General features: G+C 37.6%; 1 protein-coding gene across 1 annotated transcript in view; it reads left to right on the top strand.

The window, feature by feature from the left end:
• METTL14 (methyltransferase like 14) overlaps positions 1-11,170 on the top strand; it is a 32,345-nt gene extending 21,175 nt beyond the window's left edge. Inside the window, exons 9-11 of the mRNA XM_008067358.2 lie at positions 2,114-2,230; positions 3,476-3,686; positions 9,655-11,170. Of these exons, the coding sequence (XP_008065549.1) occupies positions 2,114-2,230; positions 3,476-3,686; positions 9,655-9,959 (633 nt within the window). The 3' untranslated portion in view covers positions 9,960-11,170. The remainder of the gene's footprint in view (positions 1-2,113; positions 2,231-3,475; positions 3,687-9,654) is intronic.
• The last annotated feature ends 5,569 nt before the right edge of the window (positions 11,171-16,739 follow it).

Below are 16,739 nucleotides of genomic sequence, written 5' to 3'. Positions count from 1 at the left end.
CTCTAAATTACAGCTCAAAAACTAGCTGTTTAATGTCATTTACTGCTTTTTATAAGTAGCTAAAAAGTATTATTCTGAATATCATTGACTCCTGAATTCCAGTTGGAGGTCAGATCAAGTTGGAAAAGTAACAAAATATATGGATCATATACTTTAAATGAATGAATGAAAGTGAGAAAGAATTTCTAGCACCAGAACTTATTTTAAGTTATCTTATTGTATTTCAGAACCCTTTTTTTTTTGATTGGCATCTTTTTCTAAAAGGAAACAATATAATAATGACAGCATTGTGACTAGGTTGCAAGCATCTTTAATTTTGGTCTAAATTCAGCTGCTACCCAACAGTGAGACATTGGGCGAAAAGGTACTCGTGTAGGCCTCAGTTTCCTCACGTGTTATTGGATGATACTTTCCATTTTTATGACATAATATAGTTTTTTTCTTTCTTTTTTTTTGAGTTGAAGTCTCACTCTGTCGCCCAGACTGGAGTGCAGTGGCACGCTCCTGTCCACCGCAGCCTCGACCTGCTGGGCTCCGGCGATCCTTCCGCTCAGCCTTCCAAGAAGCTGGAACTACAGGCACGCGCTACCACGCCGAGCTAATTTTTTGATTTATTGTAGAGATGAGGTCACGCCAGGCGGGTCTCGAACCTGCGGGCTCAGGCAATCCACTCACCTTGGCCTCCCAAAGCGCTGGGATTACAGGCTGAGCCACCGAGCCCGGCCCATAATATACTTCTTACACACAAAACGATCTCATTTAATCATGCTAATTTGAAGAGGTGACCATTTGACAGGTGAAGATTTTAAGTAGGATTATATGAGATAAGATTAAATTGTGCAAAGTCTGAAATTCTACAATTATTGTATATTCTTTATGTAAACAGCAAGTTTGAGGCTGTTGTGTAGCATCATTGCTTCCATCCAAAATAAAACTGTAACTGTATTTTCAAAATGCTGGGTATCTCTTTTTTTTTTTGGTGGTGACTCAAGATACTTTGGAAAAGCAAGCAAGAAATATACTTACATTTTATAGATATATTGGTATACTATTTAGCTTTATTGTCGTACTTTGCTCTTGCCTGTCACTCCCTTCCCCCAAATGAAATTGATTAGGTGGTTTTATCTTATTTGCTTATGCAGCAGTTTATCATATTTTGAAACTCTGAAAGCAAATATTGTAACAAAAATAATTAATGAGAAATATTCATGAGTTTTTGTAAATTAGTGGATCAAGGCATGTGGGATTTAGGCCATTGTATGTTAATGAACACTTAGTGCAAAACAAATATTTAGTGACAGGAACAGATCTTGATTTTTGAGATTTTAAATTAAAAATCTAAGTTTTATTTTGAGGTGTTTCTCACTTTACGTGATATGCATTCCTGAAAAGTATGTATATTTTTATGCTCTACTATATCGTTATATGTACTTGATCATAGTACCAATAGTATTGTACTGCACAATTTCCTTATTTTCCCCTTCTTTACTCCTAAGTTGATTTGGAGTAGGGGCTTATTTCTTATTCGTGTTTTTGTTCCAGGTAGCTAACCAGTACTGTATATGAAAGGCCTGCAAAATGCTTCTCAGAGCAATGGTTTAGCTGGTATTTGTTAAATGTTCATATGTAACAGATTCTAGGACACTAAAGTTCACCTTTCTATTTTCTGGGTTATATAAAGATGGAAGTACAACTTTATGCAATAACAAGATATATATAACAGTATGAAGTCTGTTGTTAATATTATATTATAGAGATAAAGTTTTATAAGATTCTCATTTGAAATCAGAAGATTTTCAACAGTAGCTTTGTCAGAGGATAGAAAATTAAGGTGGCAGGAATCATTATCTTTTGGATTATTTTGTGATTACAGAGGGCTGATTAGTCATATTAAATAACTGGGATATGATGTAATCCTTTCTGTGTATGCATTTTGTATTATGGCTGTATAAAGACTAGCATTTCTTTTTTTTCTATTCTACACTAAAAATTACCATGAGACCTTGAAAATTAGTGTGTCAAACCTCTACAAAAAATTTTTAATGCTGGCAGGTTATTTTAAGTATTGTTTATTTCTTTAAGGATTTCTTTTTAAATATTCTTTTATTCCTAGTGTTTACGAAAGTGGGGTTACAGAAGATGTGAAGATATTTGCTGGATTAAAACCAATAAAAACAATCCTGGGAAGACTAAGACTTTAGATCCAAAGGCTGTCTTTCAGAGAACAAAGGTATTGTTTTTACTATGTTTTTTGTTTTTAATTTTTATTGTTTTCTCTCAAGCTTTCCCAAATCACTGTATAGTGTTTAATTAATTTTGGTGGAAAGGTCCTTTTCTTAGACTTGTAAAGGTAGCGTTGAGTATTATAGGAATACATGCAATTTAATTTTAAAACATCTTATTCAATTTCTGAGTTCACTGTGCTAGAGAGGAGAGTATATATTCCTGTATGTTCTAAACTGCCATATTTCTAAGTTAGATATGGGCTTTTGACACCCTAACACCCAGAGCTTTTCTAATTCTCCAACCTCAGAAAGAAGAGATGGCAGCAAGACTTATAACTGGCCGGCGTAGAGACATATTTCTTTCTATCCTTTTTTTTTTTCCTACACAAGAACTCCTGAGAACTGCTTTATTGACTCCACTTTGCTAGTATCAGGCTTTAGCTATTTTTATTTCTCACTCTGTAGGGAGCCACTGGTGCCACTGATCCAATCTAAGAGGTTCCTTCTTAGATTGGAATCATGCCTATGTAGTGAAATCTGCATAAAATTCCAAAAGGACAGGGGTTGGAGAGGTCTTGGTTTAGTGAACCTGTAGAGTTGCTGGGAGGGTGGTCTGCTTGGAAAAGGCATAGAAGCTCCAATTCCCTTCCCCCGTGCTTTGTACTATGCATTTCTTCCCTCTGGCTGTTTCTGAGTGTATCCTTTTATAATAGGTTATAGCAAATAAAATGCTTTCCCAAATTCCATGAGCCCTTCTAGCAAATGATCTAACTTGATGAGGGGATCATAGGAACCTCCAATTTACAGCTGGTTGGTCAGAAGAAAGCACAAATGACAACCTGGATTTGTGATTGGTATTTGAAATGGGAGCAGTCCTGTGATACTGAGTCCTTGACCTGTGAGTCTGCACTTCAGTAGATGGTGTCAGAATTGACATGATTATAGCATTAATGGAGAAGTGGAGAATTGCTTAGTGTGGGAAAAACCTACACATCCAGTGTTAGAAGGAAAGTGTCCTAAAAATTGATTGAGCGTTGGGAGTGAGAATATAGAAGAATGTTGGTTTTCCCTGTGTACATGTTGGTCTTCCCTCATCAGGGATTCAGAGATTGTTCTTTTGCCCACAGAACTGTATTCCAGAGATTCAGAGAAATGGAGATTGTTTTGGAATTGAGGACATCAGAATATAAAATGTTTTGCAATATGACTGTTAATGAAAAGAAATGAACTGATCTACTTTTGTTATTTAGGAACACTGCCTCATGGGGATCAAAGGAACTGTGAAGCGTAGCACAGATGGGGACTTCATTCATGCTAATGTTGACATTGACTTAATTATCACAGAAGAACCTGAAATTGGCAATATAGAAAAACCTGTAGAAATTTTTCATATAATTGAGCATTTTTGCCTTGGTAGAAGACGCCTTCATCTATTTGGAAGAGATAGTACAATTCGACCAGGTAGGATATCAGTTTAAAAAAACAAACAAACAAAAAACACAACTTTATGGTTTTTTGGACTATTGATGTCAAGAAATAGGACAGAATACTGAAATAGGACAGAGTATTGTGTAAAATAAAGTTCTTATGTATTTGGTTCCTCTTATTGTACTTTATTTAAATATGAAGTTTTTGGTTCACAGCAAAATTGAGAGGATGGGACAGCGATTCCCATATATGCATATCCTCCACTGTTACTAGCATTCCCCACCATAATGGTCTGTTTGTTACAATTTATAGACCTGCATTGACACATCATAATCACCCAGTCTATAGTTAACATTAGGGTTCACTCTTGATGTACATTCTATGACACGTATCCACTGTGATAGTGTCATACTCAGTTTCACTGCCCTAAACATCCTCTGTACCACGCTTGTTGATCTCTGCCCATAGCCCCTGCCGACCACTGATCTTGTCATGGTCTCCATAATTTTCTAGAATGTCATATAGTTGGAATCATATAGTATGTAGCTTTTTCAGGTTGAAAAAAATGAAAAAGCTGCTTTCATTTTTACATTTAAGGTTCCCCCATGTATTTTTATGGCTTGATCAGTCATTTCTTTTTATTACTGAATAATATTTCATTGTCTGGATGTACCACAATTTATTTATTCATTTACCTACTGAAGGACATCTGCTTCTAAGTTTTAGCAGTTATAAATAAAGCTGCTATAAATATCTGTGTACAGTTTTTTGTGTAGATGTAAGTTTTCAGCTCCTTTGAGTAAATAGTAAGAAGTACGATTGCCAGATAGTATGGTAAGAGTATGTTTAATTTTGTAAGAAACTACCAAACTGCTTTCTGAAGTGCTTGTACCATTTTGCATTTCCACTTCCAATGAGAGTTTCTGTTATTACACATCCTCATCAGCATTTGGTGTTGTCAGTGCTCTGGATTTTGGCAATTTTAATATGTGTAGTGTGATATCCCATTGTTGTTTTGTCTTTGTCTGATGACATATGATGTGAGACATCTTTTCTTTTTTTTTTTTGAGTTGGAGTCTCACTCTGTCACCCAGACTGGAGTGCAGTGGCCGCTCCCGGCCACCGCAGCCTCGAGCTGCTGGGCTCTGGCGATCCTTCCGCCTCAGTCTTCTAAGAGGCTGGAACTACAGGCGCGTGCTACCACACCCGACTAATTTTTGATTTATTGTAGAGATGAGGTCTCACCAAGTTGCCCAGGCAGGTCTCGAACCTGCGGGCTCAGGCAGTCCACTCACCTCAGTCTCCCAAGGTGTGGATTACAGGCTGAGCCACTGAGCCCTGGCAGGGACATCTTTTCTTATGCTGATTTGCTATATGTATGTCTTCTTTCATGAGGTGTCTGTTAAGATCTTTGGCCCCTTTTAAATTTTTATTGACCTGTTTGTTTTCTTATTGTTGAGGTTTAAGAGTTCTTTGTATATTTTGGATAATGGTCCTTTATCAGTTTTATTTTTGCAAGTATTTTCTCCCAGTCTGTGACTGTCTTCTCCTTCTCCTGATGCATGTTTATTTTTAATGAACTTCTGCTTCTTCCTACTTTCTTTGGATTTACTTGCTATCTTTCTATCTGAAGTGTGTACAGAATATTAATATTCAACTTTTTTTTGTATTGTGGTATTGTATTTAGAGCTCTAAATTTCTCAAAGCATAGCTTTGTTGCATTCCAAAAGTTTGACATGTATTTTATCATCGTTTATTTGAATTTTTTTTTAAATTTTCATTATGCTTAAATAGTTAATCTATTGGTTATTCAGTATTGTATTGCTTGAGTTTTTAAATTGATTTTGGACTAATACTGTTGTAAAATAACATATAAGATCTCACTTCTATGTAATTTATTGAAATTTGCTTCATGACTCAGTTTTTAAAAATAGTTCAAGTCCAATTGAAAGAAAATATATACTGTTTTTCTTTGGTTATAGTATTTTTTAATTGTGTGCTATTTAGATGATCATCCAGATCTTTACTGATATTTTTAAACTACTTGTTCTGTGATAAAGGTCTGTTGAAATTTATTGTGGTTATAGATTTGTGGTTTTCTTTGTTTAGTTATCAGTTTTTTATTTATATCTATTTGAGTCTTTGTTGTTCTGCACATAGAAAAGGTAGAATTTTTATGCCTTCCTGGTAGATTGGTCCTCATAATATTATGAAATGTCCTTCTTAACCAAGTATTATTGCCTTAAATTCCACCTCATCTGGTATCTTGATAGCAATTCCAGCTCTCTTACATTTGTGTTTACACGGCATATTCTTTCCATCCTTTCACTTTCAATTTTTCAATCCTTACATTTAAGGTGTATCTCTTATGAATAAACAAATGGTTACTTTTTCATCAAGTTTACCTTTGTCTGTTAATTGGACTGTTCAGTCAAACTATAATGTAATTCCTGATATATTTGAGCATATATATATAAGGTACCAATATAAAGTTTACTCTTTGCTTTATATTGGTACTACGTGTTCTGTGTTCCTTTTTCTCTTATTTAGATATATTAGTTATGTCTTTATTATTCCGTTTTTCCTTTTCATTAACCTGTTAGGCTTTTTTACTGTTCTTTTATTGAGTATCTTGGAGATTGAAACATGATTATTAAATTCTAAATTAAAATAGTATATTGCTTTTTAAAGAGTGAGAATGCTGTAGTTTAATCTTTATAGTTTCCTTCATTTTTTCAAGCCAGTCTTTCCTTAATATGCATATAACTCATGCCTATGTTGTTTTTTACATTCTATATATATATAAGATTTTATATATATATATATATATAAAATGAACTTGGAGTTGTTTAGACTTCCTCTACTAATATACATGAACATGAGCATCTTGTTTGGAAGTTCTATGGATGACCTTACTTTCTTATCAAAGTATAAAACAATTTTTGGAGGGGGGACAGCAGAGCTTGTGGCAAGCAAATATTTTCTCTTCACCGGCTTAAGCGAAAATAACGTTACTAGATATTCAACTGAAGGAGTATACCTTTTCAGAGAGTTTTTTGGTTTTTGTTTTGTTTTGAATTGGAGTTTCACTCTCTCACCCAGGCTGGAGTGCAGTAGCACGCTCACGGCCACTGCAGTCTTGACCTGCTGGTCTCAGGTGATACTTCCGCCTCAGCTTTCCAGGTAACTGGAACTAAAGGTGTGTGCCACCAAGCCCAGCTAATTTTTTGATTTATTGTAGTAATGAGGTCTCACCATGTTGTACAGGTTAGTCTCGAACCTGTGGGCTCAGGCCATCTTCTAGCCTCTGCCTCCCAAAGTGCTGGGATTACAGGTTTGAGCCACTACGCTGGGCTTTTCAGAGTTTTAAGTGTCCATATATATTGAATATCAAGACTGCTCTAGTGTTTTAGTAAATAAAGAACAGACTTTTCCCACTGTTAACTTGTCCTGTTCAAATATAACGCCTGCGAAAAGTCTCCAGTGGCAGCTGCTGTTTTAAGGAAGCAAAAAATTTAAGAAAAAACAAAACTATTTGAAGAGTAGAAGCAAACATCAGATAAGGACCATTTAATAATCAAAAAGTTAATGTAACAACATTTGGAAAGTTTTGAAGGAGACAAAAGAGTGAATCTTAAATCGCTCATAATTATTTTAATTTTTTACATAATACTTTTTCTGTACCTGTAATTGTAGTCATTTTTTTATGTAATTGTAGTCATTATTTTGTATTTTCCCTTAGTATTACATCAGATATTTTCTATATCTTAAATAACTATAATCATTTTAATGCCTTATTGCATTGTTTTTTTTTTTGAGTTGGAGTCTCACTTGGTCACCCAGACTGGAGTGCAGTGGCCGCTCCCGGCCACCGCAACCTCGCCTGCTGGACCCCGGCGATCCTTCTGCCTCAGCCTTCCGAGTGGCCGGAATTACAGGCGTGCGCTACCACGCACGGCTGATTTTTTTGATTTTATTGTAGAGATGAGGTCTCGCTGCCCAAGCGGGTCTCGAACCCTCAGGCTTAGGCAATCCACTCATCTCAGCCTCCCAAAGGCGCAGGATTACAGTCTGAGCCACCGGGCCGGCTTGTTGCATTGTTTTAATGATCACTATTAAGATTTTTTAAAAGATAGGAGAACCTACATGGTAAAGAGTGAATAATTGTTCATGTAGTTATAGACTTGAACATAAGAAGCAGCTAAAATTCATCTTTTTATACCAATTTTTATTTATAATTATAATTTAATTATCAGTGGTGGTTTTTATCTGCTTTGCTATGGCTCTTTTTTTTTTTGAGTTGGAGTCTCACTCGGTCACCCAGACTGGAGTGCAGTGGCCGCTCCCGGCCACCGCAGCCTCGGCCTGCTGGGCTCCAGCCATCCTTCTGCCTCAGCCTTCCGAGTAGCCGGAATTACAGGCGCCCGCTACCACGCCCAGCTGATTTTTTAATTTATTGTAGAGATGAGGTCTCGCTGCCCAGGCGGGTCTCAAACCCGTGGGCTCAGGCAATCCACTCACCTCAGCCTCCCAAAGGCGCAGGATCATAGGCTGAGCCACCGAGCCCGGCGCTATGGCTCTTTACCCACTTTAGATTATACATTATAGCTTTCATACAAGATGTCATCTGTCTGTATCTGTACCAGTTACAATCTTAGGTGTTCAGATTTCATTTTTACTTGTAAATTACCATCTGATTCTTTGCTCTTGTCTATTCTGGCAGAAATTTTTTTTAGTATTAGCTACAGTAAAACATAATTAGGAAGAAAAATTTGCTTTGTGAAAGTATAGATGTTTGGGAGTTAACCACATAAATAATAGTAGGGGCAGTTGAGAGTCTGCTCATGAGATCTTAATTTACTGGGGTCGAGTCCTCAAATATATTTCCTCTGCAGGGAGATAGTCTAAGGTAGTTCACATATACCTTGGGAATGCTATTTTCTACTGCCTTAAAATAAAGGTTTAAAGATAGCTATGTAAGTCAAATATATTCTGAAGCCCAGGCTAGTTTAAACTTACTCTGATGTTATTAATACATTAAGAACCTGCAGTAAAAACAATGTTGCAGTGAAGAATTTGAGGGAGAAAGGGTTTCTTTGGGCTTCTATAACCAGTTTGCTTTACAGAGATTTGCATGTTTTATTTTTGAGAGGCAGTATGGCCTGGGAGAAGCAGTATTAGTTATGTTTATTTATGTCTTAACATTTTCTGGTTCCTATTCCTTGTTTGTGGCATGTTCCATCCTAGTTTGTGGTGATGTGCTTCACACAATACAGCACAATACCACAAACATGCCAAAATCAAACAAGAAGGGAGCAAGTACAAATCTCTTAGATTCAGGAGTCAGTGAGATCCCATAGGTATGAAATGTGCTAATTGGTCTTGTGTGTCTTCTCTATTTATCATGGTGTCTACTAGTATAATTTGCCTTTTATTATTATTTTTCTTCAAATATTACAAGTCTGTTGTATTTGTGCAGTGTTAGACAATGAAGATTTTTAAAACAGCGAACAAAATATTGTACAAAAATGACTACTACATTTTAAAATGTGACGCTAGTAAAAATTTTTTATTGTGTAGCATTTTATGATGCATCTACTACTCTAAGAAATAACCTTGAGGGTAGTGAGGTGGAGATATTGTAAACCTAATTTTACAGATAAAGAACCTATAAGTAGGAAGGTTATGTATAATTTATTAAATTTGAGCCCAAACTCAGTGTATAGTATTTTTTCTCTAAGCACTATTCTCACAAAAGGTAGATGACAGATGAGGGCACTGAGAAGGATATATTACAGGAGTTACAGGCTAGGAGGAGAAACAAGATACAAACATATGAAATCTTTAAAATATGACCACATTCTGTAGAGATCCCTCACTATTGGGTGAGTGATGGGGACATCTTTAAGAATGTACTAGGGATTTGAACTAGCCTCTGAAGGATCAATAAGAGAAGAAGGAATTGCAAATAAAAGGATAATATTTTTTTCCTCTATTTCAGGCTGGCTCACAGTTGGACCAACACTTACAAATAGCAACTATAATGCAGAAACATATGCATCCTATTTCAGCACCCCTAATTCCTACTTGACTGGATGTACAGAAGAAATTGAAAGACTTCGACCAAAATCACCTCCTCCCAAATCTAAATCTGACCGGGGAGGTGGAGCTCCCAGGGGTGGAGGAAGAGGTGGAACTTCTGCTGGCCGTGGTCGGGAAAGAAATCGATCGAACTTCCGAGGAGAAAGAGGTGGCTTTAGAGGGGGTCGTGGAGGAGCACACAGAGGTGGCTTTCCACCTCGATAATTTTGAAGACATTGATCCTGTTAATGCACCTCTCACCTTCTTTATTGTAGTTGAATTTCAAGTGGGAGACTTATTTTAGAACTCAGTTCCCACTTGCACTTTGCTTTAGTTTCCTTGAGCATCAGGAATGTCTTAGCCAACCTCCCTTGCAGTTGTCACATACACTGTCTGGTTTTCAGGATGAATGAGGGATTCTGTCTTTTGTCACATGCATGAACAGAACGGAACAACTCAAATAGCTTCACCTTCAGAGACTGAATTTATTCTGGTAGACTCCAACTAACTACAAAAGATTTTGCTTTTTAGAAGTAGGTGAGCAGTGAAGGAGATCCAGTCTGTGGTGTCATGTTAGTGCTGACGGGATCTGGTAAAGTGCATCCTGTACTGCTTCTGTAGCAAACTGGGAGCTGTTGGGAGCCATGACAGAACAGTTGGGACAGATGGTGAGCTTCTGTCAGACTTTTAACGTTTTCTTAATGAAACAATAAAAACAGACTTCAGCGTTTTTCTCCCTTCTTTTTAAAATCTTAAATAAACTCATATATAAGTTGAGGACTAAAGAAATTAGGAGACTTTGACCAAAATCACCTCCTCCCAAATCTAAATTTGATAGGGGTGGTGGAGCTCCCAGGGGTGGATGAAAGAAGAAAAGAATTTAAAAAGCTGTTTGTCATAATCTCAATTTTGTATCTACTATGACTCCTATGCATGCTTCCTAAGAAGCAAACAAGAACAAAACCCAAGTGTTACAACTCTGGTGTGGACTTGAACTTGGATTGACCTTCAAAGTAGTTTCATATTCCTCAGCAAAATAAAAGTAACCGAGACAACAACAGAGGTACCTAGTTATCAGGTGCTTGATTTTAACATTTCAGGGAATACAATTCTTGGTGATGAGGATGACATATATCTTTAAACTTGATGTGGAGAAAATTTAATGAAAAACTAATTACAGAAAACCCTCAACTTAAAAATACAGCTTGGAAAGTGGAACTGCAGTTGCCTTTTATTAAAACCATATGGTGTGGTGTTTGTTTCTAAGAGGCTGGTTGTGCACAAGTTAGTTGTAGAACACTTTATGTTGTAGTGTCCCTTTCTATACTGTAATTTATGTTTTAAGTGAATTTGATGAATGAAATTATACCATGATTGTTCTTGATGAGTACTTTTTAAATTTTGTTATGACTTTTATAATGAACCTTTAAACCTTTGAAATTTGACAGTCTCTTTTCTATAAATGGAATTACTGTTGTTATCAAATGAAAAAGGATTGACCAAAAATCAAACTCTTCTTTTGGTCGAGACACTTAAGTAACCATTAGGTCATATTACAGCCACTGAAGACTCTTTTTGAAGATAGAGACTGAATAATAGAAATAGGGTTGAGATTCTTAAAAACCTGATGACTATAACTTGCTTATCCTGTTAGTACTTTTAAACACAGATAACATTTGATTAATACCTTTTTTTTTTTTTGAGTTGGAGTCTCACTCTGTCGCCCAGACTAGAGTGCAGTGGCCGCTCCTGGCCACTGCAGCCTCGAACTGCTGGGCTCCCGTGATCCTTCCGCCTCAGCCTTCAAAGTAGCTGGAACTACAGGCGCGTACTACCACATTCGGCTAATTTTTTGATTTATTGTAGAGATGAGGTCTCACCAAGTTGCCCAGGCAGGTCTCGAACCCGCGGGCTCAGGCAACCCACTCACCTCAACTTCCCAAGGCGCGGGATTACAGGCTGAGCCACCGAGCCCAGATAATACCTTTTCTTAATGTAGATATTATGTATCATAGTTGATTAGCATTTTTGCTGAGATGGTAGTATGTTTTCTACTTCAGTAATTAAAAATGACCTAGAATTAGAGCTGTGTATATCAGAGTTGATCTGGGAATGAAGTCAGAATTGAAAGTCCAGTTTCCCACTGGTGGGTCCTTAGAAATGTCAGCTAAGGAGTGAGTGACCCTGTTCTATACACAGGCTTCCTATTATGTTCCACACCCTGGACCTACCCAAGGGGTGTGACATTCCTGGTGCTCACATGACCTAGGTGCTTGTGAGATCTGCATCTTAATGTCATCTTATAAAGAAATAGGAACGGTATCTTTGTAGATTGAAAGTTAAGGAGAGCCACAGCCTACCATATTTAGAAAAGAATAAATAAGAACAGGTGGTAGAAAAAGAAAGACAAGACCTAAAATTTATCCCTTTGACAAAGACTCTGACCTTTTTATAAAAGAGTACAGAGTTCACTCACTAGTTTCGCTGCCTTTTACTTTTAGTAAAGGTTGAGGTGTTGTTTTTACAGTAGAATATTCACTGACGAAAAGGTTCCAACAAAAGTTCTGACCTCTTCTGACTCTTGATCCTCTTTATACTTATGTGTCTTACACTTTCACAAAATTATGTAGAAATATATTTTCAGTTGCTTTTCATTTACTAATTCCTGATTGGGGATAGAAGCTAGTAACTAAAATAATCCTACATTTTTTTCAGTTTAAAAGGTCTAAGATCAGCATGCCTGAATTTGTACAGAATTAAATTAGAGGTATTCCAAGTCAACTGTTGATGTTTATATCCACTGGGAGCCACTATTCTTGTGACTTTCCTCCTTTCAGAGAATGGGGATGAGGAGGCCCAAAGTGCTGCTTTAGTAGGATACTTTTCACTGTGAAGACAGGGCAGGTAATTGATGATGTCAGTTAGAACATATTTATGGTGAAGAACAGCATACCCAAACACAACTGAACCAGATTAGACCAAGGTATTGTGACAATGACAGGCAGAGTATAGAATGGTCTCCATGAAACCATGCAGTGTGAGAGATCAAGGTGTCAAACTGGGAAGGAGACACAGGCATGGAGGCATTCAGGTCACAGGTCCAGAGTTGGGAGGGATCAGTCCCACAGCAGAACTGCTTTGTAAACAGCAGAGCTGCCTGACGCCTTTAGCTCATGTCTCCCTTATTCGAGAGCCAGGTCAGTGTTAGGCTATAGTTTCCTTGATGTTAATAGGGTATCATAGAGGATACTTGGGAGCTACAGGGTGTATCAGTGTGTCACAGCTGTTCTAGGAGTTACTCATTCTCATGTGTTTAACATACTTTCCACCCATCTTAATTGCTAAATTACATCTTTAAGTTAGTTAGTTATGGCAGCTTATTTTAAAACGTGTACTGTTTTCATCCTGAATTTAAAACATAAGATTTAGTCTTTGAAGTGTTTGAGATTTTACTAGTTTGTTTAACATAATCCTTATTAACTTGACAAAATGAAAGCCCCATTGGGATTTATTCTAAATAGTAGTCTTTGATCTGTAAGTGTCTCATATCATTGTGATCTATAAAAACATAAACCTTTGCTTTAAGAAAGGTCTTTCTTAGAATAGTCCTGTAATCTTGGAGCTCATATAGGACATTGCATTATCCCTTCTTTGATGTTTGGTAATAGGGATTGAACTTGAGCTAGTGTTTCTAGTATGTGCACCCAGATTTCAAGCCACAAATCTAGGACTTCTCAGAAGGTTAGAACGTTTAGCCAGTAAACTGACGCCACTGAAGGCTTCATTTCTGGAAATACAATATTGCCCCTGCTTTCTAGACCTCCATCATTTACTCAAGTATAAACATCACTAGCTACAATCGGAGAAAAAAAACTAGCTAATTTAATCTAGATAATTTGGACATCCTTTTCCAGTAAACCCTTTCTCCAGTATTGGACAAAATATTAAAATGGTCAGATTGAGTATGTGTTGTAGTTTATGCCTCTAACTGGAGGTGCTAATAAACAGTGGAGATCAGGTAAGGTCAGTCTTTCCAAAAATACTAAATAATTGAGAATCTAGAAACCAACAATGTAAAAAGCACATGGGAACCAAGTATGTAATATAAACCAGTGAAGCAGGCCAGGGGTTTATTTTTTAATGGAGTAATTGTCTTCTTTAGGCATGCTGTTGGCATGGAAATACTGATTTTCACTCATTTACTTTCTCCCATTTATCTTACCTGTGCTGTTTTCCCACTTTGGTGAGTTTTCTCCACTCCCTTCTCTAGGAAAAGCAGAGCAGCATGGCGTGCCTCAATCAATAGCCACAGACTTGTGGTCTCGGGCCATGGAGAGAGGGGTGGAGACTGGAGACCTCATGCTCTGGGTAAGGTGGACATCACATATCAGCTCCAGCTGATCTCACCAGAGGGAAAGATGATAAGTCTGAGATGTTCGTGGGAAACCTCCCTAAATTTTAATTTTGACAATTAAAATAGTTTGTACCCTTCTTATATTTTCCTTCCATGGAACTATAATGTCTTAAAATTAATTTGGCTAGCTAAAAATCGTATGCATATTTTAAATTCTGGTCTCTACCATGTGAACACAATTTACTAAAAGAAGAGGGAAAAAATTTACTTGCTTGGAACAGGAAGTCATCACCTTTTGAAAGTATCTTAAGTAATTGACTTACATGGGAACACAGTAAGATTGAAAACATGGACTAATATTTCCAAGTTGTATTCAGTGATGTGACTGCAAGCCATTCATCTGTCCAATGGGAGAAGATGTAGAGAGCTAGGCTTGAGTTGTCACAAAATATACCTTTCAGAGAATCCTACACGTGTACACATTTTTAGTTTATAATCGTTAATAGCACAAAAGAATGACTACATCATTATCTTACCTTTTATGTGGGTTTATTTTCTGTCTTCATGAAAGCAAAGGACAAAAGGTCAAAACACAATTTTGTGCAGATATATCCAGTTTAGTAGTTTATGCTGGCTTAATGGTCAAGGTAATTGCTTAAATGTCTGTCACTTTACAGGTTTATGCATTTCAAGACAGCTTTAATGCTTTAATTTTTTAAAAGAAGCTTTTGATGTAATAATATTGCCCACAATTCAGGTACACTACACAGATAGATAGATTATTTGGTCTTGTCCAAGAAGCTAGGCATATAGCATGGTACACAGACACTCAAGATTATATGAAACTTCCTTTTCTGCTATTAAACTTTATTAAAAACACGAACTTCCGGTTTAAGATGGCGACAGGACAAACTGAATTGTGACGATCTCCACAAAAGGTGACTCCTGAAGACAATTCCATGTGCCCCCACAGCTGCTGCCAACACAGGGGGTAGCTGCAGCCACCCCCACACAGCAAACAGCCTTCGTTGCACTATGGCCTCTGCTGTTTGCTACCACTTGCTGAAAAACTGCTCTCAGTTTTCGACTCCAGCCCAGGGGAATTCCCGGCTCCCTCCTCCATCCCCAGCCGCCGAATTCCCAGTGCCTGACGTCAGACACACACCACCACAGCCCATCATAGTGGATCATTCACAGACAGGACAAGTGGAGAGAAAGGATGAGTGGAGAGAAAGGATCGGTGAAAGAACTGCCCACCGCAGCCATTTTCCAGGCAGAGATTTGCATTGCCCCGCCCATCTATGAGCAGCCTCCACCTTGGTTTCTAAGGTAACCTTGCCAAACAGGAGACAAAAGGCCCTCCCCTACGCTGAATCAGACACAGGCAACTCAGTCCTGTGGCAGACCTCAGGCAGCAAGCCAAGGGAACCAACCCAACCTATGTAAATCTATCTGCCTGCAAAGGGGAGAGGCTAGAGATCAGAGCTGAAGAGACTTTAGATACTCAGGAAAGACTCCAGAGCTAGTCTGGTTTCTTATTTTGATTTTTGATTTTATTGTTTTGACTGTTTGTTTTGCTCACTTTTGTTTACTTTTTTGAGTTAACTACTTGTTTGTTTTGAGGAAAGCACATCAAAACGCATGATTTTATTGGACTCTCTTTGTGTGATTACCAGTATGCTTTAGGGAACTTTGTTTGGTTTTTTCTCTTTTCTGGCCTTGTGTCTCTTTTCATTCGTTAGTTGGTATGTATGTCTGTTTTCCCTCTTACTCTTCTCTCTCTCCAACTTCCTCTTGATCCCCCCTTCTTCCATTATTTTCCTTTTTCTTACCTCCTTTTGTTCCAGGGAGCAAACCTAAACCCTACTGCCTAGACAGATTGTAAGGCAATGGGAAGTGGGTTCCAGTGTGCCCATACACCTGTTGGTGGATACTGGGATCTGCAGATAGATTCTGAATCACAGCTTCCCCCTCAATTAAATCTCAAAACTGCAAAAAATACAGCCCCAACCCACAGTTCAGCCTCAAAAGTGAACAAAACCAGAGGACACTCATAAGGAAGAACAGGAGATTGACCAAAAAGAAGTAAAGGCAACCCCAAATTCCCTGAAAAACAGAATTAAAGAAGGGGAGGGAAAGGGGGAGAGAGAAAAATCTACACAAATGAAGAAAAACCAAAAGAAGAATATGGGTCTCTCACAGACCCCTGGGAGATCAGACACTGAGAAAACTGACTTTGGAATGCAAACAATGAAGAGCCCCCAGAATGAATGGTCTCAAACTACAAACCCAGATATCAAGACATTAATGGAAACATTAAAAAGAATTGAGGGGAGACAAGAGGAAATTAGGAAGGAGTTGATAACTGAGATAACAGTAGTAAAGAATACTGTGAATGAAATAAATAACAAACTGATAAGCATGGAAAGCAGAATTAGCCAAGCAGAAGAAAGAATCTCAGAGCTTGCGGACCAAAATATAGAACTAACCCAAACTGTCAAAAACATCGAAAAGAAGGTTAAAAAGAACAAAACCTTCAAGAGATCAGCGATTACTTCAAGAGATTGAACCTAAGAGTAATTGGACTTTCCGAGGCAAGAACAGAGACAGAGACCACCCTGGAACAAACATTTCATGAGATTATTCAAGAA

Source organism: Carlito syrichta, unplaced genomic scaffold, assembly GCF_000164805.1.
Source record: "Carlito syrichta isolate Samal-C Ts95f unplaced genomic scaffold, Tarsius_syrichta-2.0.1 Scaffold309486, whole genome shotgun sequence".
NCBI classification, from domain to species: domain Eukaryota; kingdom Metazoa; phylum Chordata; class Mammalia; order Primates; family Tarsiidae; genus Carlito; species Carlito syrichta.
Note: the sequence above shows the minus strand (reverse complement) of the source record. Positions and strands in the feature narration are given on the sequence as shown.